A 22,666-nucleotide genomic window follows, 5' to 3' on the forward strand; every position below is an offset into this window, starting at 1 on the left:
GAACATGCCCATTTCAATGCTTCTGTAAATAAATACATTTAAAAAAACACCAGTTTCCTTAATTTGCATGCTGTAGACATTTCTCTCAATTTAGTGTTTATTAGCACCTCTTCAGAACTGTTTAAAAAACCTATCCGCTGGTCACTCCTCCTCCTCCTGTTGTCCTCTGCGGGACTGCAGACGGTGTGGCAGGCACACAGGTGTCGCTCATTACCACTCACACCAGAGACCTATAAATATGAATCAGTAAAGACTACATGCATCATTGAGGACGACAGCAGAACCATGGTCTCTCTCAGTTTGCTGCTTGCCTGTGAGTTTCTTGTTGGGTTTGACAAGCAGATGTGCAGTAAATTTTCTTTTTGGCTGCACTGTTGTGAATATTTTTTTTTTTTTATTAGGCTTTGTGCTAATGATTATGTGATTTAGCAGTGTACAGGTGTCTTAACAACTCTCTGTTTGTGTTTTTAGTAATGCTTCTGAACTCCAGCCTGCTGATATCAGCAAGTGGTGGTCGTTATCGTGATGGTCATGGTTATCACGATGGTCATGGTTTTCACGACCACGATGGACACGGTTTTCACAATGGACACGGTCATGGATTTCACGACCACGATGGACACGGTTTTCACGATGGACACGGTCATGGTTTTCACGATCACGATGGTCATGGTTTCCACGGTGGACATGGTCATGGTGGCCATGATGATGGCTGCAGAAGGTCTACTGGTGAGTTTCTCATGTCTCCCAAATTTGTTTAATTTTAAGGCTTAAGCAGACCGTTTTCCATAAGTGATGCGGGTTTTTTTTTTTTTTTTTTTTTTTAAGTATTAAAATTCTCAAGTGCACTGACTAAAATCTACCAGTTTGTGACTAAAGTGGCACTTTATTTTACAGATACTGAAACTGTATGTGAAGACCATGTCATGCAGCTGTCCTGTCCTGGTAAGATTTAGTCTGTTGGGTACATACTTTTTTTTTTTTTTTTTTTTTTTGTTACATGCACTTTGTTCCCTCCCATGTAGGACGCAAGATCAAGATACTTAATGCAAACTATGGACGTACTGATAGCAGTACCTGCATTACGAATCGTCCACCAGGTCAAATCCTAAACACCAACTGCCATTCATCCTTTTCTCTGTCTGTTGTGTCAGGAAGGTATGGATTTAACAACTTTTTGTGACGTACATTAACTGACATCTGGCTGCTAAAGGGTCAGTTTATGAGCTAAACAAGCATCTAGAATGCACAACTACTGCTTCTCAAATGAGTTTGAAGTTATTTTTGTTTAGCTGTGATGGACATGAGAGCTGCTCTGTACCAGCCACCAACGGTGAATTCTCTGATCCATGCTTTGGCACATACAAGTTCCTGACAGTCAAATACTGCTGCAGATGTAAGTCATTACACCAAGCAAAGTTGTAGAACTGGTGTTTTGTTTAACTTTAAGCTTTGGTTTTCTTTCACAGATCGTTGGAGCTGATCTTGTGGTTTCTCTCTCTGCCAGCATCTCCACATTGGGGTTTACTTGAATAAAAAGCTTTAATGCAAACGAGGTCTTAGCTTTTTTTTTTTTTTTTTTTTTTTTCCCTTCCTTAAGCTTTTTATTATAAACCGTCTTTTGAAACCTGTTACTACTGGTGAGATGAATTTAAGTCTGTTTGTGGTGAAATATGAAGCATATAAGTAGCAGCTACTTTAGTCCCAGATTTGAACTCTTGTGAAACACAAAGCTGCTGCAACAGAACCACACTGGTGTCAAGTCCTGTCTGCCAAGATTTACATGATTAGATGAAATTAGGCCAAAAGAATATTGGATGGGTTGCTGGGTCTAAATCATGATTGACTTCTATTGGTCAGTTTGAATTTCTCAGCCTTTTGGTCGCAATGTTAAGGAAAGGAAAGAACTAGATTGTAATATTGCTGTGTTACTCTTGCTTGGACTTTTTTCTTTTTACATATGGGGTATAATTAATGTTTATCCTTTCATGTTTAATTTTATACAGTCATTTTGTAACCAATTCAGTCACCACCATTTCTAAATATCATATTTAACGTTTAATTGTTCCATGTTGCAATACAAAAACCTCATAATGGCAATGCTCTCCCACGTATTTAGCTACTATAACTTGCGCTTCAGTTATTTGCAGGGATGTTGCTAGTAATAAAGCTCTACTGGGGCACCCCTCTCCCCCATCAAAAAAAAAAATATATACATATATATTATAAATAAAAGTATTCTTGTTAAACAATTATTCTAAATCTTAAATGTTACTGGAAAACTGTTTAAAGACAACTGGAGTGATGCTAAGGTCATTTTAAGAAATCTCTTGCATAAATATTTCATTTTAATTAAATTCTATAGACAATTCAATAAAATACAAAAAGAGATGTTTTATAGAATTATCTGTTGTCTTAAACTTGACACATGGCAGAGAATTAGGTTTGAGTCTTTACCTCCCTGACTCCTCCTCCCTCCTTTTTGCTTAATATAAAAAAATATATCAGAATGCATGCTTAGTATGATCACCGTCATGCATCATATTGTTTAAACTTTAGTTTTGTCGACTTGCAAAACAAAAAAAAGGCTGTTACGCTGGTTTTACAATGCATGTAGCCTGCTTTTTTTTGGCACACATGTTAACTACCGGGACTTGCATCGGGAGAAAAGCAGCGCATGTGAAAGGCACGTGGGTTCTCTGCGCACACGCGGAGATGCATCAGTTTGCTTTTTGATTAAACGCATTGCTTTCAACAGCGTTGGTTCAGTTGCATATATAGAGTGTCTTATTTCAGAATTGCCACTCTTAATAAATACACTTGCATATGAAGTAAATCCAATCTCAATTCATTTACTGGGGCACTGGAGATTTTTACTGGGGTACGTGCCCCAGTAAATTTGGTCTAGCGACGCCCCTGGTTGTTTGTATAATATTGCAGAGGGTTGATTTGGCCAGTAATTGTTCAGTTATTCATCATTCTTACATTCGTAAAATACAACATTGACTATGTTTACATGGACATCAGTAATCGAATTATTTGCCCTAATCTAATTAAGACAATAATAAGATTAAGGTGTTTACATGAGTTGCTTTTTGAATTGTTTCTTTCATGATCCCGTTTTACATGTTATAGCAGATACTTAGATTAACGTCATTGCGTTACCGCGCTTTACATTTCCTCCGGTGTGTAATTTCGGGTGTTTTATAATTAATTTGTTGATTTTTAACTGCAGTTTTGCACTTTCATTCAGGCATGCCCCCCTGTGACAAACGAGATATTGAATGCAACTATAAACTGCTGCAAGACTGTTGTTTTAATGGAAGTTCGTACCGCATGCTGAATGGAAGAAAAAAAAAACCTCTGCATTTCACAATGCCCGTTTCTGTGGTCTCGGTAGGTGCAAAGATTGTCAAACAGCCGTGTGTGTGTGGACTATCCTGTCGCAAAATGCGGCGAAAAACACTACATAACGGTTAGAGAATAGTTCGATTAAGGGGTTTACATGTCTGTACAGCAGTTCAATAATGCTGGGTCCCACCCCCCCCACCCCCCCCCCCCCCTTCGTGTTAAGTGATCAGTGAGTGAAATCTAGCAGTTTAAGTGACTAATGTGGCTCTTCTATTTACACTAAAACCGTATGTGAGACTCTATCCTGCAGCTGTCCTGTCCTGGTAAGCAATTTAAGTGTCACAATCTGTTAAATCTCTGTTGGTTCCATAAAACTGCCATTTTGTTGTTGCATGCACTTTTATTTGTGTTCCCTCCATGTAGGTCGTAAGATCGAGATACTTGCTGCAAACTATGGGCGTACCGATCGAAGAACCTGCATTAAAAATTGTCCACCAGGTCAAATCCAAAACACCTACTACCATTCATCCAACTCTTTGTCCGTTGTGTCAGGAGGTATGGAATGAACAAACTTAGTCTTAATTCAGAACCAATGTCTGTTTTTTTTAAGTGTCTTGGATTTCCATTTGACTTTGAACCATGTGATAAGCATATTAACTGATGTATTGGTGCTAATGGGTCTGTTTACGAGTATATTGTATTACTAGAATGAACTGAATCGAGTCCTGTTTACTCAAATGGGTTTCATGAATTGTCATTTGTGTAGTTGTGACTGACTTGAGAGCTGCTCTGTACCAGCCACCAATGGCGTATTCTCTGATCTGTGTGTCTGCACATACAAGTTCCTGAGGGTCACATACTGCTGCAAGTGTAAGTTTGTTGTTCTGAGCAATTGTTTTGTGTGGTGTGTATGTGTGTTTTATTTTATTTGTTTATTTATTTATTATTATTATTATTATTATTATTATTATTGTAAATATAAAATCTCTCTCTGAGCATGCTGGGAGTGAGTGTGTTGTGTGTGTGACTCGGGTGCTTGAGTGCCTTTTCAAACTTTTCCTATTCTTATACTCTGTTATATGATGTAGGAGATTATTCTTTTTCTTATTTGCTTTGTTTTTTTCGGGGGGAGGGGATTGGGTTGTAGGGGTTTTGGGAATGGAAAGCATGGCTGGAGCTGGTACAGCGTCAAGGTGTGAAAGTGGCATCTGCAGTGAGCGTGGAGAGCTGTTGTTTAGCTGTGGGGGAAATTGTGGGACATGAGAATATTTTGTCTGCATCTAAAATTAATAGTGCAATAGTTATCTTAAGCACAGTAGAGAATGTAAATTAAGTGGTTCAGAGAGTAATCAAACTGGAAGGTGTCCTTTTACAGCTGTCAAAATGAGTAACTCTCTCACGGATGACCTGCTATTTATTAGTGGTGAAGTTTTAACACAAGCACTGTCTCGCTGTGGTAAACTGGTTTCCTTGATTTAAAAAAATGCCAAATGGTCCGTGTTTGCCCCAACAAACACAAAGAAAGCAATCGCCCCGCTAATGCGGGCGGCGCAGCTAATGGCGACGAGCAACCGACTGATGAGGCCGCCGCGGTGGAACCTGCGGTGGTGGTGGCGACCGGTCATGATGGTGATCACAGTGTGGATCCTGTGGAGAACGCATCGGTTTCAGTGGAGGTGGAAGCGCAAAATGCAAAAGATGTTGAAGACGAGGAAGCCAAAAGTGAGTTAAGCGATTAAACACAAATTCGAAGTTGTTTTGGGGGATGTACAGGAGGTTGACGGTAGGCATAATAAACAGACGTGGAGAAAACAGTATTTAAGGTGCCATTAAAAAGGAATAAGTCAGACAAAGTGCATGGTTTTCGGCAAGTGAAAAAAGTTGATATGGAAGATGAACTTGAGTCAGAGAGTGATTAGGGAGCTCACTGATTCAAGCCACTGTCTAAAAGTGAGTTTTCCAGTCGCAATTATGGAGTAGATGACATCAACTATTTCTAAGGTCAACGAAGAATAAGAGGGGGGTCTTGGTAAATGAATACTTTCCAGATGTTGAGCAGTTTGTGGATAAAGTTGAAGGTTTTATGGCTGAAGGTTGATTTTAAAACAGTGTACTGATTGAAAAAAAAAGAAATGTAGAAACTTAATGCAGACCTGAAGGATGGAAGTGAAAAAGCATAAATTTATGAATATGAATCACAATAGTTTGTTTCTTTTTATGTTTGACAATGGCTGAAGTGTGCATAGCATCATTAAATGTGAATGGTGCACGAAATTGCAAAAAAAAAAAAAAAAAGCTGAATTGGTTGGGTTTATTAAACAGAAAAACATAGATGTTGTTTTTATTCAGGAAACACAGTGACGTTAAGAATGAAGTTAATTGGATGCAAGAATGGGATGGGAATGCTGTTTTTAGTCATAACACCACACTCGGTGGTGGAGTGGGCATTTATTTACAAAAATTTTGTCCTGTATCGTTTCAAGTAGAGGTGATTGTGAAAGGAAGACTTTTGTAAATAAGAGCAATCTTTGAAAAATACATTCTCATTTTTATATGCGTTTATGCTCCAACATCAGCAATAGAAAGATTAGTGTTTTTATATACGCTTAAGACTGTGCTACAAAAGTGCAATACTGAAGAATATTTGTTTTTAGGTGGAGACTTCAATTGTACAGGAACCATATTAAACCTCATATGCCTTCACGTGAAACTCTCATCAAATTTATTAATATGAATGATTTATGTGATATTTGGAGGCATTTTCATGAAGGACAGAGACGGTATACATGGGCTCATGCTCGTGATAATTTTCTTTCTCTTGCGAGACTGGATCGTTTTTAAACATCAGTTGAGCATTTTTAAAAGTTGTATTACTTCTCCAGTCAGTTTCTCTAATCACCTTATGGTTTTGTTCCTTTTTAATTGAAGTTAAGCCCCGCAGTGCATTTTGGCACTTTTAACACCAATCTACTATGCAATAAGCATTTTAAGGAAGGTTTTTTTTTTGGGAAGATTTTAGAAAAACAAAAGATTCATTTCGAGATTTAAATCAATGGTGGGATTTTTGGGAAAGTCCAAATCAAACAACTGTGTCAACAGTACACTCGTAATGTCACCAAAGAGTTAAATAGTTCCATGAAAGCCTTGGAGACAGAGATAATCAAATTGCAGATTCTAGCTGATTCAACAAACAATCAAATAGAAACTATTTCAAATAGAAAAACTCAGTTGACATACCTACTGGGGTTGAAAACACAAGGGGCTCTAATTCGTTCAAGTTTTTAAAGTATTGAACAGATGGATGCACCATCTAAATATTTTTTTAATCTTGAAAAGAAAAACCTATTCTACATGTATTACGCACTGAGATGGGGGATATTTTAATTAGACCTGAAGAAATGCGTAAAAGAACAAACAGTTTTTATGAAAATTTGTATAAGAATGAGTTGGGTGCAGAGTGGGACTCAGAGAGTGCCTTTTTTACAGGTTTGAATCAAATGACTGAGGAGGCAAATGCTGAGATCTCTGGTGTTTTAAGAATGGAACAGTTGTATAAAGCATTACAAAATATGGAATCTGGCAAAGTGCCAGGACTGTCTTTCAGATGATTTTTATAATTTTTTTTGGACCGACGTGGGTGATGACCTTTTGCAGGTACTTAATGACAGCCTAGCATCAGGCAGGCTTCCATTGAGTAGTCATAGAGCGATCGTCACACTCCTTCCCAAAAAAAGGAAATCTTTCAGAAATTAAAAGTTGGCGCCCTGTCTAACTTTTTATGTGCTGACTATAAATTGTTATCTAAAGTGTTTGCTAACAGGTTAACAAAAGTAATAGATTTAGTGGTGGATCCAGATCAGACTTTTCTTGTCCCCTGAAGGTCAATTTTTTATAACCTTACCCATATGCGGGATATTTTTGGTATCTCCTTGTTACTTATTATTAAAATTGGTCTTATATCATTAGATCAAGAAAAAGCTTTTGATAGGATTGAGCACCTTTATTTGTGGAGAACATTTAGAAGCCTTTGGTATTTGTCAAGATTTTATTGATAAAGAGAAAGTACTTCATGGTGATGTTGAAAGTGTGCTGAAAAACGGTAAACACAGTAAGTAGTAGTAAAGAAAAAAAAATATATAATAATTAAAATATCAACAAACATCATATTATTCAATATATCATAATGTTATTCAATATATCACATCAATATTTAATATATCTTATTATTATTCAACATATCATTCATACAAATCGATACAAAAATAATAATAGATCAGAATAAACTGAACAATCAACATTTTAGGGTAAAACGGTAATAAAAACAATAAAATCAGTATATTTACAATGATTCATTTATAATTGTATTATAATTGTGTGTTTGCAAGCACATCACTGATGTTTTTACTGGTCTGCTCTCTCTTTTTGTGACAGGCATTAATGTATTGCGCCGCTGGGACACAGTCAGTTTTTTTCCCCTGGTAAATATTGCAGTTGTGTTTTATTGTCTAACTCTGAATTGTTGGTAAATGCTCTGTAGTTTGGGGTAGAATGTTTCTCTGATGTGCTGATAGTTTGTGCAGTGGGTGAGGAAGTGTTCCTCCATCTCCACCTCTGCCTGGGCACAGTGTGGGCAGATGCGGCTCTCTCTGGGTTGCCAGTTCTGTCTGCATCTGCCCGTCTCTACAGTCAGACTATGAGCACTCAGCCTGTATTTGGTGATTGTTGTTCTTAATTTACAGTCCTTTACTGCACTCAGATATGTTGCTGTGGTATAAGCTCTATTTAGGTGTAAATAACATTTAAAGTTTACTTTTGTTTTCCTGCTGCTTCATTCCAGTAAATCAGATACTCTTCTTTTCGTGCATTTGTCATTTGATTGGGCTTAATTCTGTGGATGAGCATGTCTGTGTCCTGATGCCGCCTGCTGTTAGTCATATTCATTGTTTTGGTTTGTGTTTGTAGCTTCAGGACCATCTGAATCAGGGGACTCAATCTCCATCTCTTGGTTTTTGAAGGCTTTAAAATGATGAGTTGGGGTCAGTCATTTTTATGTGCATTATTCAATGTGCATGAGTAAAGGATACTGGCCTAATTCTGCCCTGCATGCGTTGATGGGTGTGTTCCTCTATACCCTGAGGATGCTCCTACAGAACTCCTGCATGTAGGCTTTCAATTGGATTTTTATCCCACTTATCAAACTTATGACTGAGGAGAGGACCCCACACTTCGCTCCCATATAGCACGATAGGTTCAATCACTGACTGGAAAAAGGGTTCCCAATCTCAGGCCAACTTTACAGTCTAGTTATTGAAACTCTACTTTATAAATTAAGAGAATATCTGAGTGGCCTACAAGTAAATTATTTCCAAAGACTTTAAGGTTTCAGCGTATGCCGACGATATCTCTGTGATTATTAGAAATGATGTTAATGTATTATGGCAAAGCTTCATCTGTGAAGGTAAATTGAGAGAAAAGTGATGCACTATGGTGTGGTTTTATTCAGAAAGGTCCAACTCTCCCTGGTGAGTTAAAATGGGGAAATTTTAGTTTAAAGTATTTAGGAGTATTTTTAGGGACTGAAAAATTTAAGAAACAGTGTGTGCACTTTTGTCTAAATGACATTGGCTGCTGCCCCAGTTATCTTATAGGGGAAGAGTCCTGGTCTGTAATCACCTGATAACTTTAACTTTGTGGCACAAAATGAATGTGATTGAACCTCCTGAAGATCTTATAAAGAGTACTCAAAGGATAGTAGATGTTTGTTTGTTTTTGTCTGGCCAACATTGGATCAAAGCACCTGCGCTGTTTACCAAGAGTAGAAGGCGGTCAGGGCCTGGTGGACATTAAATGTAGAGTCATGGCCTTTAGACTACAAACAGCCAAAAGACTTCTCTACAGTGAGGACATTAGCTGGTCTGATGTTGTTTGTGCTCTGCTGAGAGCTGGAGGGATGGGACTAGACTGACATTTGTTTCTTATGGACATGGAAATTACGGATCTTTATAAATTAACAACTTTTTACCATTCAGTGATGAAAGCCTGGAGAATTCTAACTATTAAAAGGAACGTAGAAGTGAGAGACCTTTGGGGTAAGGAAGAACCGCTTTTCCATTATCCTGTTATCGATGCAAAAATGCTCAAATCAACAGTAATGAGCAATGCTTTTTAAGAAGGTGGGAATTACGAAAATTGGACATATTACAACCTCAGATAGATGGATAACTCTTGAAAATCTAAAAGTAAAACTTTGATTTAGGACTGACACAGAGACTTGTTAGTTAGATACTTGCAGTGTTGCCAGCAGATTTTAAACACATGATGGAAACACATCGAAGGATCTACTTGCTCTTTCCCAGAACTGAAGATTGCTCCTGCAGTAAGGGAGTGGGAAAAAAAATGAAGAGTTTTTTACTTCATTTTAAGATCCCAGAGTTAGACACTTTGAAACAAACGGCGAAAGACTAAGTAAACGTGTCTAAATGGACTGAATCTTTTTGGACCAGCCTCTTTCCCTTAAAGGATGATGGAGGGCCTTGTACAAACCTCCAATTGAAAAAAGGTTTGGAGACCTTCAGTGAAGAATTGTGCATGGATTGATTGCTACGAACAGATACAGGACGCATAGATATCAAGGTAGGGGAGGGCTGCCCTTTTAGTGGGCTGACTGAAACGATGTTGTACTTTTTAAAATGTGCGAGACTTGCGCCTGTACTATCCAAAGTAGAAGGGTGGTATACTGTACTAGGTGAAGTGTTTACACCATTGTTTTTTTATTTATGGACCTAAATATAACAAACACAAAAAACAGATACATGTACTACTCAATTTCTTAATCGGACAGCCGAAAATGTCAATGTGGCTTTCACAAAAAGGTAAAATGTACAATGAATGATCCTCTGATGTAATGATTATTTTAAAAGGTTTAATAGCATCAAGAAATAAGGCAGAATACGCTCATCAGGTCAAAGATCTACCAACCTTTAATAATATTTGGGGAATAAATCTGTGTGTGTGCAACAGACATTAATGGTTGTTTGGAACTATATGTATACTTTGTTTCATGTTGAGCATGTTTCATGTTGATATATAGTCAGTCAGTCATGTTTACTCTGTTTCATTGACTGCACTGCAAGCCATTAGGCATGGGCTTTTTTTTTATTATTATTTGAAGTATTTCATTTAGCAAAACCTAAAATATTTTGGAGAAGTAAACCATGTCAAGCTGCTGTCTTGTTTCAAACACATTTCTTTAAAATTTAAATGGCATTTTTGGGTATCTTTTCTGCTAAAGATACTGTTGTCCTTCAAAAAAATCTGACATATACTTAAGAAACAGTATAACAGAATCTCGGCGGTTTTAAAACCATGACTATTCCAAACCGTGGTATACCTTAAACTATTATCATCCCATGCCTACAAGCAATACACCATTGTAATGGGGAAAAAAATTGGGATGTGAAATCTCAAAGGTGTGCGGCGCAGTAGGTAGTGCTGTCGCCTCACAGCAAGAAGGTCACTGGTTCGAGCCTCGGCTGGGTCAGTTGGCGTTTCTGTGTGGAGTTTGCATGTTCTCCTTGCATTTGCGTTGGTTTCCTCAGGGTGCTCCGGTTTTCCCCACAGTCCAAACACATGCGGTACAGGTGAATTGGGTAGGCTAAATTGTCCGTAGTGTATGAGTGTGTATGAATGTTTCCCAGAGATGGGTTGTAGCTGGGAGGGCATCTGCTGCGTAAAACATATGCTGTATAAATTGGCAGTTCATTCCGCTGTGGCGACCCCGGATTAATAAATAGACTTAGCCGAAAAGAAAATGGATGAATGAATCTCAATGGTGTTTATTTAGCCAAGAAACCTTAAAATGTCAAAATAAATAGTTATACAGTTTCAATTGGCTGCCTTTTAGATTAATGAAGTTGCTCCTTGACTGTTGTCACTGCTGTGCTCTGTTGATGTTTGATGGTCCGTTTGTTGAATTAAGTTACATTGCATCTACATGCCAAGTAATTCTCATTAGATAAGTAGAGGTTGGGGTTAGGGTTAGTGTAATTTACCATGTACATGCAAAGTTTCTTATAGTCAGTTAAATGTCTGTAAAGGAGCAGTATATGTAGAGAGAGACAGACACACACACCTGCCAACGCAACACAACCGATATTAAGCAGACAGTCTACTTGCACTCAAATGGACCAACAAAATAGTGTTACCAAAAATTCTGCAGCTATATAGTTTCATTCCGCCATGGCTACATTACAGCTTCTCATTCAAAACATTCAGTCGTGTTTTTTTTTTTTAATAGTGGCTTATAATCACACAAAAATGTATTTAAAAGGTAAGTGAATTATAACAGCGCAAACTCTTCTGTAACCGTAGTAGTGCTGTGCTTTATTTGTTTAACTCTTTAAGCTGACTGACTGACAGGTGCGTGATGTGTGAGGCCAGCAAACACTACATAGCTTTCAGTTAAGATCAACACGGTTTTCCATAATTATACTTCATTTACAGATAAAGGTCTATGGCTCTGCAAACAATGACTTCATCTTGCTGGAGTTTATAGCCGTTTCACTTAACTTCAGGATGCGTTAATGCTGCTCTGTAGCTCTATTGGAGACATTCATAAATAATCCTAGCAAATCTAATAAATGTTGGAGACATACTCATAAACGCACTAAATCGCACTTCAGCAGCATTTATTTCAGAGCGCACAAGAAAATATCATGCAATTCCTTGGCCCAATACTGGTCCTAGATAGAGCATCCCTGCCAAGGAGTACCGAAGCATTCTGAAGGGCCATGTGCACCCAGTGATTTAAACATTGTATCCTGAAGGCGTGTATCAGGATGATAATGCACCAATACACGCAGAAAGACTGGTGACAGTGGTTTTATGAACATGAAAGTGAAGTCTCCCATGGCCTGTACAGTCACCAGATCCAAATATTATTGAGCATTTTGGGGAATGAGTCAGGAATTGTTTTCCTTCAGCAGCATCACGTAGTGACCTAAACACTATTCTGCGAGAAGAATGGCTCAAAATCCCTTTGGCCACTGTGCAGGACTTGTAATTCCCGAGATGAACTGATAGTAGATTGTTTGCAAAAGGAGACCCGACACCATACTAATGAATTCATTCATTTTTTTTCTTTTCGGCTTAGTCCCTTTATTCATCAGCGGTCGCCACTGCGGAATGATCCGCCAACTTATCTAGCATATGTTTTATACAGCCCATGCCCTTACAGCTGCAACCCATCACTGGGAAACACTCATTCACACACATACACTATGGACAATTTAGCTTACACAATTCACCAATACCACACATGTTTGGACTGTGTGGAAACTGGAGCAACCAGAGGAAACAGATAAATCTCAGCCTTACACGTGCAAAAACTGTGTGGTTATGCTTAGTAATTTTGTAAATTGAGTTTAATAAGTGTGTTTGAGTTTGCTATTTTTTTCTAATAAATATCTAATATTTCTCTACATTAACACTGATTCATTGTCATTTCCACAACACCCTGTCGTTTCCATCACCACACACATTTAAAAAAAATATTAAAAAAATTCTCATCCCACATTAAAAGTGTATTCCCAATTTATGAGTTCATGCTCTATTCAATATACAAATTCAGTATATTTATTTTCCAATGAGCTCGTAACCAAATTAATATTAAGTTTTAGAGTGTGTCAGGTGTACAATTCAGCATTTAGTCCTCAGAGACTAATTTATTTCATTGACAAATGTATAATTATTGTATATATTGTGGAAAGATTGGTTAAACTAGATAAAAGCTGTATGTTGAGATGTGGTGGAAATGACTTTTTCTTTTTTTTTTTTTTTTTTTCATTTCATGTCAGAATTAAAAAAAAAATATATATTAACAATTTATCGTCTTATCTACGTTTGTCCTCTTTTTTTGTCTTGTCTTTTTTTTTTTTAATCTTAATGTTTGTCCAGATCTTAAAACTTAACAAATTGTTTAAACTTATGAGGCTATGTTGTTACTTTTGAACAAGTTTTTTTTTTGTTACTCAACTTCACAAGGCTAAAAGTGCCTGTAGTTGAAGAATTGCCTATATATATATAATTCATTCAAACAACAACAAAACAAAAAAACGAATGAACAAACAATGGTAATATATTTACAATCTGTAAAATTGGGTTTCTTTCCACAAACGGTTCTAGCTTTACATTTTCCTAACACATTATCAAATAAAGAACACATTCAAATCTTTTTTTTTTTATTAATTATTTTTATCATAATTATTTTATTATATTCTTTTCTCATTTAATCCTTCTTGTTAAGGAACGAGAAGTGATTTTGTTGTAAAATAATACTGTACGTGCTGGCTCTTATTATATTATTCATTATCTCATCTTATATATTAATAGAGCAAAAAAAATCACTACCTCGTACCACGTGTTCTAACAAATCCACGCCCACTAACCAATCACTACACGCGACGCATTACAGGGGGCGGAGTTACACACACAGCTGTCGGCTAGGAATGGTTGCCATGGTGGACATGTCTCCATAGCGACGTCGTTTTAAGCACATAAAACTTGTTTTCTTTGATTACGGTACGTAAATGTCTCGTTGTGGTCTCGTTTTCGGTCATTTGCATTGATAAACAAACAGATAGCGAAAAAAAACATTAATTGAAATGAAAACAAATAACAAAAAAATACAAGTTAGCCGAAGATGCTAGGAAGCTAGCAGGTTTCCTTAAAGCTGCTAACGTTATAGTGTTCGTTTTGTTTTAACTAGGCTAATGATCACTTCATAAGCAAGTATAAACTACATTCCCAGTAAGCACGATAAACTATCGTTTTATCCAAAATTGATGTCAACGTGAAATACTATGATTTGGTATGCTAACATTTCATATTATACCATGGTGATGTATACCTTGTACTGGGTATTTTATTGTATTCTTCGTTTAAAACATTTTAGTGGAACGCTAAAAGTTATCTGTCCCCAAAGCACCATATTATTACTGACATAAAATTTCTGAAGCTATTATACAAATATGAATATTTGATTTATTAAATCTGATTTTATTATTATTATTGTTATTAAATTTTTTATACCTTTAATCTTGTCCATATTTCTCTCACCTAGCGCTGAACATCATGGCAGAGACGGTTGATGGCAAGAAGGAAGAGGCAGATTATAAGAGACTACACAACTTTCCTCTTATAAGGGTAAAAACTGCTGCATGAATGCATTTGAATGGACATTGGTCTGGTGTTAGGGTCAGAATCAGGGTAATGTTCATTTGCTTTAATACAATTCACCCATCACAATAAATAATATAAACAGTATTTAAGTTAGTTTTAAACAGACGTGATTTTCAATCAATAAATGAATCAATCAATCTTTAGCTTTGTTTTTCTCCCTAAGAAAAATTTTCTTCTCAGGCAATCGAAATTACATTTAGTAACAAAACATATATTAATAATATTTAAACAAGACGGGGTGACACGGTGGCTCAGTGGTTAGCATTGTCACTTCTCAGCAGGGAGGTTACTGGTTCGAGTCCTGGCTGGGACAGTTGGCATTTCTGTGTCGGGTTTGTATGTTCTCCTCGTGTTGACGTGGGTTTCCTCCGGAATTTAATAAATAAAATTGGCTGTAGAGTATATGTGTGAATGAGTGTGTATGGATGTTTCCCAGAACAGGGTTGCTGCTGGAAGGGCATCCGCTGCATTAAACATATGCTGGAGAAATTGGCGGTTCTTTCCGCTGTCCTGATGAATAAATGGACTAAGCTGGAGGAAAATAAATTAATATAAACAATATATTAGAGGCACTATGCAAAAACCCCAACACTTTTCCCACAGAGAGACACATAAAAACTATTTCTTAATATTCCATAAAGTGATTGATAAGGTGAATTTTCAATGAGAATTTATACCCATTTTTAATAGGGTATGAATTTTACCATTTTTACCTAATTTATACCTTGGGTTTTATTCCCAGGTAAATTAACAGGCATAAAAGCATGTAAATATACAGTATAAAAACCAAATGCTAAAAAAGTTTTTTTATTTTTTTTATTAATTTTTTTATCATTTCAGTCATGAAATATCTAGCTCAGAATGACATGCAAATATAATTAAAACACAAATTCACAAAATTAGTATCGACACTTTACATACATCATTATAGTTCTGATAAGACTTTTTCTTTCTAAGGCTTTTTCTTTGGCTTTTAAACACATTTGGTCTGTCATTGATCTGTGATCAATTATATAATAGGTAGGTCTGGCTCTAGGGCTGTAAATCTTTGTTGAGGTCAGATGTCAACACTGAAGAGCTGTTTTTATGTTCACATTTTTTATTGCAAAAAAACAAACACCATTTCAGTACAAATAGTTACATCTTTGTTGTTTGTTTTTTTACAAAAGAGAAGAAAAAAAATACAAATAATAATAGGGGAAAAAAATGGAAACGTAGTAGAATAGGACGCCTAGCTGATAATGAGGTAAATGCCAAAATATCAAGTTGTTTACAATCAAACTGGGGCCAAATCTTTGGAACCCTAAAAATGGCAACATCAGGGAATGGGTCTATATTTACCTGCAACACCATTTACATAATTGTAAAATAATGAATCCAGTAATTCTGAAAGAGCTGTTTTTATGGGAAAAATTTGTAATTCTAGTGTAATTCTATCTGGGCAAAAAAGATGTGTTGATGAACTGCAAAAAATAGGACGATTCCATAAACCAATCTATTTTATAAATGTGATATCCTCATTATTCCCATATCCACCTCTCAGTTGACAGATGCTTTCTTTTCTGCTATTCCCAGCACCTTAATTTAGATTGTTTATTACATTGTTGAGGGGAAAACGTGCAGATCATACAGCGGGGAAATTAAGTATTGAATGTGATGTTTTTTTTTTCTGGGAATAATATTTCTAAAGAAGCTGTTGACATGGAATTGAACCAGATTTTGATAAAAACCAAACAATACAAACATAAAAATACAACAAAACAAAAAATCTGAAAAATGAGGTATGTGGAATAGTGGAATGACACAAGGAGAAAGTGCTGAACTACTGAATTCTATTTAATACTTTATATAAAATGCTTTTTTGGTGTTGGCAGTTTAAAAATACCTCTCATGTGGAGAATGAAGTCATCTGCATTGCTCAGGTGTGAGTTTTTCACAGACTTCAACAAATTGTGAAAAATCTTGATGGTTCAGTGGGTCTCGTATATCTTTACTCTGTACTTTCTATTGGATTTAAGTCAGGTGATTGGTTGGGCCATTCTACAGCTTGATTTTCTTTCTCTGAAAGCATTTGAGAGTTTGGCTGTGTTTTGGGTCATTGTCTTGCTGAAATGTCCACTCTGGTTTCATGTTCATCATCCTGGTAATGTAGATATTGGACTGAAGCAGCTAATATTGATTTACAATGAGGAAGGACAGAGGATTGCTGAAGAACTACTGAGAGATTTCAGCTGCTGTCTGGGATTTCTCTGCCTTTCTACACCTTCCTTTCTTCATGTGTTCAATACTTTTTCCCTGTGTTATTTCATTTTATTACACATAACTTGATTTGTAAACTAATTTGATTTATTTTCTTTGCATATATGGATTTCTTTGGTTGTTACCAACATCCGGGGAAAGTTTCAAGTCAACAGCACCTTTAGAAATATGTTTTCTGAGAAAAATGGTGACGTGTTCTTATTTTTCCCACCGTATATTCACACATTCATCACACCATTCTCAGCAGGGTGGCCAGTGTAGGGATGTTTGCCGATATTATATGTTCAGTATTACAAACTTCTTTTTTTTTTTTTAAAGCTTAACAAAGATTTCAGAAAAAAGTTAATCAGGGCCTTTAATGATGATTAATCCTATATTTCCTCCACAGCACACTGATATGCCTGAAGAGATGCGGGTGGAGACCATGGAGCTCTGTGTTACAGCATGTGAAAAGTTTGCCACTAATAATGAGGTCAGTGGTCATTGCTATCAAAAAACTAAACAAACAAAAAAAAGAGATATTTATGAGGAGGGTGACGCGGTGGCGCAGTAGGTAGTGCTGTCGCTGGTTCGAGCCTCGGCTGGGTCAGTTGGCATTTCTGTGGGGAGTTTGCATGTTCTCCCCGTGTTCGCGTGGGTTTCCTCCGGGTGCTCCTGTTTCCTCCACAAGTCCAAAGACATGCAGTACAGGTGAATTGGGTAAGCTAAAATTGTCCGTAGTGTATGTGTGTGAATGAGAGTGTATGGATGTTTCCCAGTGACGGGTTGCAGCTGGAAGTCCGCTGTGTAAAACATATGCTGGATAAGTTGGCGATTCATTTCGCTGTGGGGACCCCAGATTAATAAAGGGACTAAGCCGAAAAGAGAATGAATGAATGATATTTATGAGAACTCCTTTGTGACATTTAAAAAAAGTAGTTACAAATTACATAATTAAAATAGTATTTAAATTACTTTTCAAATTACTATGTCTGAAAAGTAACAATTCGCTTATGTTTTATGCACTATTTCTGTTTAAAGGTGTAGTAGGTGACTGTCTTCGGAAACATTTTTTGTTGTGCTTCTTTAAAGTCTCTTCACATTCCAATAGTAATGATCCACAGTAAATGTAGTTATATGTATTTTTATATTCTGAGTACGGCATAAGACTAAAAAATGTTCATCCAGTTTAAATTTGTCGGGCCAACAGTTCCAATAATTCTGATAAGTAGCCCAAATTGCCAACAAATGTAGATTTGTACATCTGCACAGCCGTTCACGCAGATCTGCCGTTTGCGCTTGCACATGCGCCGCGTTCATGATGTGCACACGAGAGAGAGAGAGAGAGGGAGACCAGTAAAAAAAATGCTCAATTAAAACTTTTTAAAATCCTGAATTTTTGCGCACTGGAGGAAGGACGACACCATGGCTGAAGTATTTCTTAAAGACAGGTAATGTTATGTTTTAAACCTATTTTAGTCACGCAAAGCTGATGCAGATTGTGTTGTGTTATGAATGGGTTATGCACAGAAGTGTTGTTCAGCCACTGAAATCTACCGCCAAAAGATTGATGTGACTATTTTCAACTTTAAAGGGACCTTTTACAGCATCGATAATGTGGATTTTTATTCAGTTTAACAACAAAACTTAAGTAAATAGCACTATTCCGCCTAGCCTGCTTTACTGAGGTGAACTTGGTTTTTATATTCACATCACATGGGTTCATTTTTGAACAATAACAACCTGTGACGCGCTCCCTACATTCTTTACCATGCTACTTTGAATATTTGGTTTAAAAAAGCATGTATGTATGGCTTAGTAGTAAGCGTAATTCCTGCATGCCGCTGGCCAACCACTAAGCATGCAGTAGTCGCTTTAGTACTGTGAGAGAGTGAGAAAGTGAGACCAGCGATCCTTGCATGCATGAAATATTGCACATTATGACAAGTTTTGCTTGCTACACAACTGAAAACGTGCTAGATATAATAAATTTTTTTGTTAGGAATTGTAGTATTATAAAGTACTATAAAGTTTTCTATCGTAGTGGGTTATCAACTGCCATTTTTAAGGAGTGCGTTCATGATATCAGGAGACGTGGCTTTGGATGGCAGGGGTGGGACTGTGTTTCAAAGATTCTGCAAACCGGTTAGCAATTTGGAAGATCACCTACTGCACCTTTTAATAAGCATTTTGGGTGGATATATTCACAGATGATTCACAGTTACAGTTTAGCCTATAGGTTATTAGCCAAATAGCCTAAATAAAAGTGTCATTGTTACAATAATCAATATATCGACTTAATGCACAACACATGGACATGACCTCAATCATTTTTTTTGGTGATGCAATATATATTTCCCATACATAAAAACAATTTTAGCAACATTGTAGCTGAGTGTAGACCTCTCTGGTTCTATTGGAGTTGCCAGTGTCAGTATGGCTACAAAACACTATAGTATGTATTATAAATTACTATACTATATTTTGTGAAAATAGATCTGGTAGCAAATATTGCATTCTGTTATTTTTTTATGTTGCACTTTTTTGTTAACATTTATTATTATTTATTTAGGATATGCGTTTCACATTCTGATTCCAATTATTAAATGGTTAAAATGACTATAATTAAAATAAATATTCCTAACAATCAAATAGTATGTGTTTTTTGAAAGAGTGTACTTGCATTGTGATGATATTATATGGTCATTCTGGAATTATATAATGAGTGGCATAAAATGGTAATAAAAAGACATTTATATAATTTATCGCAATATATCGTACAACAAAACAATAGATATCGTGACAGGCCTAGTCATTGTCAATCTCCAAAAATGTGTTTGGGGGTTTCATGACCCGCTAATCATTTTAAAGTAATATGCAAAAAAAATAAATTCAAGTTTCAAATACTCAATTCAATGTTTTTTTAAACATGTGCAACTCTCTTGATAAATATAACCTTCTCTAGGTTTTATTTGTACAACAAAATACTACTCTGCTTATCAGACTCTATTTATACAGAACTTATTTAAGGCAAGTACATTGTAAGTAACTGTAACTAATTGTCCTAAAAATGAACACTATTACCCTACTTTTTTCAGGGGATAAGTAATTGTAACTAATTCCACCAAACACTGTCCATTCCTTCCGATTGTCTGTTTTTTTTTTACAGAGCGCAGCTAAAATGATAAAGGAGTCGATGGATAAGAAGTTTGGGAGCTCTTGGCATGTGGTTATTGGCGAGGGCTTTGGGTTCGAAATCACACATGAAGTCAAGAACCTGCTTTACATGTTCTTCGGTGGAAGTTTGGCGGTTTGTGTATGGAAATGTTCCTAACTCGAGCACTCAAAAGACTTTTTAAGAGCTTCCAGACTTTAAAGTGGATAAGCCACATGGACATGGTTCTTTATATTCAATACCAACATGATCTCCTGGAAAGATGTAACTGTTTTACAATGTGGCAATGTTGGTTAATTTATGCAAGTGGACTGTGTGAAAATGTATGAACTAAAGCTTACAAAATTCTAAAGAATCAGCCACAAACTTAACTTTAGTAGTTACAAATTGCCATGCGATTATGTTGTCAACTGAACAGGGTGCATTATTTTTCTTCATTTTGAATGTAGCATTCTATTTTCATCTCAGTTTTCTCAAAACCACACGCCATCTGTGGGTTTTATTGTCCATTTCAGCCACTCGTTTTCCTGTCTTTTATTTGTCCACCTTCAGTTTCTTATCGTTATGTCCTTTCGTCTTTTTTCTGAAGGATAGAGTATTTTTATAAGCAAAAATGATATTTTTAATTACTATATATGAATACATTCGATCAGTTTTAAAACTTCAGATATTTTATAGGTGTACGTTTTGCACAGCTCTAATGTGTTTGTTTTTATTAATGACTATTACGTCATGTTCTTGTGTAATAAAACCCCATTAGCGAAGTGAAACTCGTTTTTCATGCTGTCTTACACCATTGAGATGACAGGAAATTGATTTAAATAATATATGCTGAACGCTTCTCCCAAAAGCGGCGCTTAAAATGTCTATAATGAAATATTTATACTTGCAGAAGTCAGTGAAGAAAATGCCTTATTTCGTTGGTCTGAACCAAGTCGTTTGTCTGTTAATTTAATAGATTTAATGTATAGGTATGTATTAAAGTAAGTGGATTTATAGAGCATAGGTTTGCTTCATTGACAGATTATTGCACAAGGGACTGTTGAAATCTGGCTCGCAGCATCTGTTTACACACACGTGTACACACACATTGACCTGCTGTCAGGTTAGTCTGCCCTCCATACTCATAAACACACATCAACCTTTTTTTCCTCACCTTTTCACTTTTAAATACGCATCCCTGCAGCCGTAAGGACAGTTTTCTTTGCACTTGGCTTCTCATATGATATTTAAAGTAAAACTGCACTCAAATATGCATTCATGTTTTTGTAGAAACTTATTTGTAATGTTTAGTAGAATATTTAAGCTGCTTCATTTCCCCGTTGAATAAAAAAAGCATCTAAAAGAAATAGAATTAATCTATTTCCGAAACAGTTTGTGCTATATTTTATGTTCCATTATTGAAAGGAATTTCTAAGTTGTATCTAAATTTGATTTAAATTTAAATATCATAGGTACCAATCTGCCATCCCTTAATTCATAAATGCGTTATTGAGTCTTTCAGTGTGAATTTTGAGTGGATTTTAAATTCAGTTAAAACACCTTTAATTATTTAAGAATTAGTATCAAAGTTAAAAAAAAATATTATAATAATAATATTGACTTGATTTGACCAAAATCTAACCTTAACATTTTAGGAAGGATTTTTGTAACTATTTCAATGCGTAGTTCACCTAAAAATGTAAATTCGGTCATTAATTACTCACCCTCATGTCTTGGAACAAGAGACTTTGAACACATCTTTAAACACAAATGAAGATATTTTGTCTGAAATCCGAGTGCTTTCTGACTTTCCATAGACAGCAATGATGGCAAGATGTCCAGAAAAGTATCAAAAACATCGTCAAAACAGTCCATGTGACTTCAATTGTAATGTTAAAAAGCTACGAATATTTTTGTGTGCACAAAAAAAAAACTAAAATAATGAATTTATTAAAAAGTTTATTCTCTTCAGTGTACATCTAGTGTGTATGTCAGCAGTGTAAATGAGCACAACACACATACAGAGCACATTACTTTCCTGAACGTGCACCCTATACTGACACAAAAGAGAAGAATATGTTGCATGCAAAAATATTCCTGTAGTTTCATAACACTTTTTGTTTTGTCTCCTTTCTTGATCTTTTTGTGATACTTTCTTTTTGAGAGCTCTCAGATTTCACTAAAAAATATCTTAATTTTGGTTTGAAGATGAATGAAGGTTTCAGGGGGGTTTATATCAGGGCGAGTAATTAATTACAGGTTGTTTTCATTTTGGGGTGAATTAATTATTTAAATAGAATATTATTGTAGAAACCTAAAGAAGATTTTTTTTTATCTATTATTGTTAGCTGGAAAATTGTTTTGTAAGTAGAAGGCATTTGTGTGCCATATTATCAACCCACTGTCAAGTAGTCCACAACACTAACCAAATGTCCTCCCACACTCCAAACTAATTTGCTGCAATCATTTGGCCCTTTGGCATCTTTCTTTTGATCAGCTTCATTTTAAAACTGTTACTTAGCAACACGGAGAGACATAATTGACCTTTAGCTGATACTGCACAGCCTTTAGATTATTTACTCAAAATATTACATATTTAAAAAAAGTTTTGAATGAAAACAATTGCGAACACCACACAGTTATTTATATATTACAATCATAAATGAGAAATGGCTTTCAGAA

The 22,666-nt window shown here is 36.0% G+C and overlaps 2 protein-coding genes across 2 annotated transcripts; both read left to right on the forward strand.

Moving 5' to 3' along the window:
• Positions 1–274: 274 nt before the first annotated feature.
• LOC130216180 (uncharacterized) lies at positions 275–1,552 on the forward strand. The gene is made up of 6 exons (XM_056448073.1): positions 275–313; positions 472–729; positions 898–945; positions 1,026–1,158; positions 1,293–1,396; positions 1,470–1,552. The coding sequence occupies exons 1-6, from the start codon at positions 286–288 to the stop codon at positions 1,481–1,483; spliced, it is 585 nt and encodes a 194-aa protein (XP_056304048.1). The 5' UTR covers positions 275–285; the 3' UTR covers positions 1,484–1,552.
• Positions 1,553–13,827: 12,275 nt separating this feature from the next.
• On the forward strand, positions 13,828–21,003 carry dnal4b (dynein, axonemal, light chain 4b). Its single transcript, XM_056448039.1, has 4 exons — positions 13,828–13,929; positions 14,471–14,553; positions 17,237–17,320; positions 19,997–21,003. Exons 2-4 carry the CDS (start codon positions 14,482–14,484, stop codon positions 20,159–20,161), a joined length of 321 nt encoding a protein of 106 aa, XP_056304014.1. The 5' UTR covers positions 13,828–13,929; positions 14,471–14,481; the 3' UTR covers positions 20,162–21,003.
• The last annotated feature ends 1,663 nt before the right edge of the window (positions 21,004–22,666 follow it).

Source organism: Danio aesculapii, chromosome 22, assembly GCF_903798145.1.
Source record: "Danio aesculapii chromosome 22, fDanAes4.1, whole genome shotgun sequence".
Lineage (NCBI taxonomy): Eukaryota > Metazoa > Chordata > Actinopteri > Cypriniformes > Danionidae > Danio > Danio aesculapii.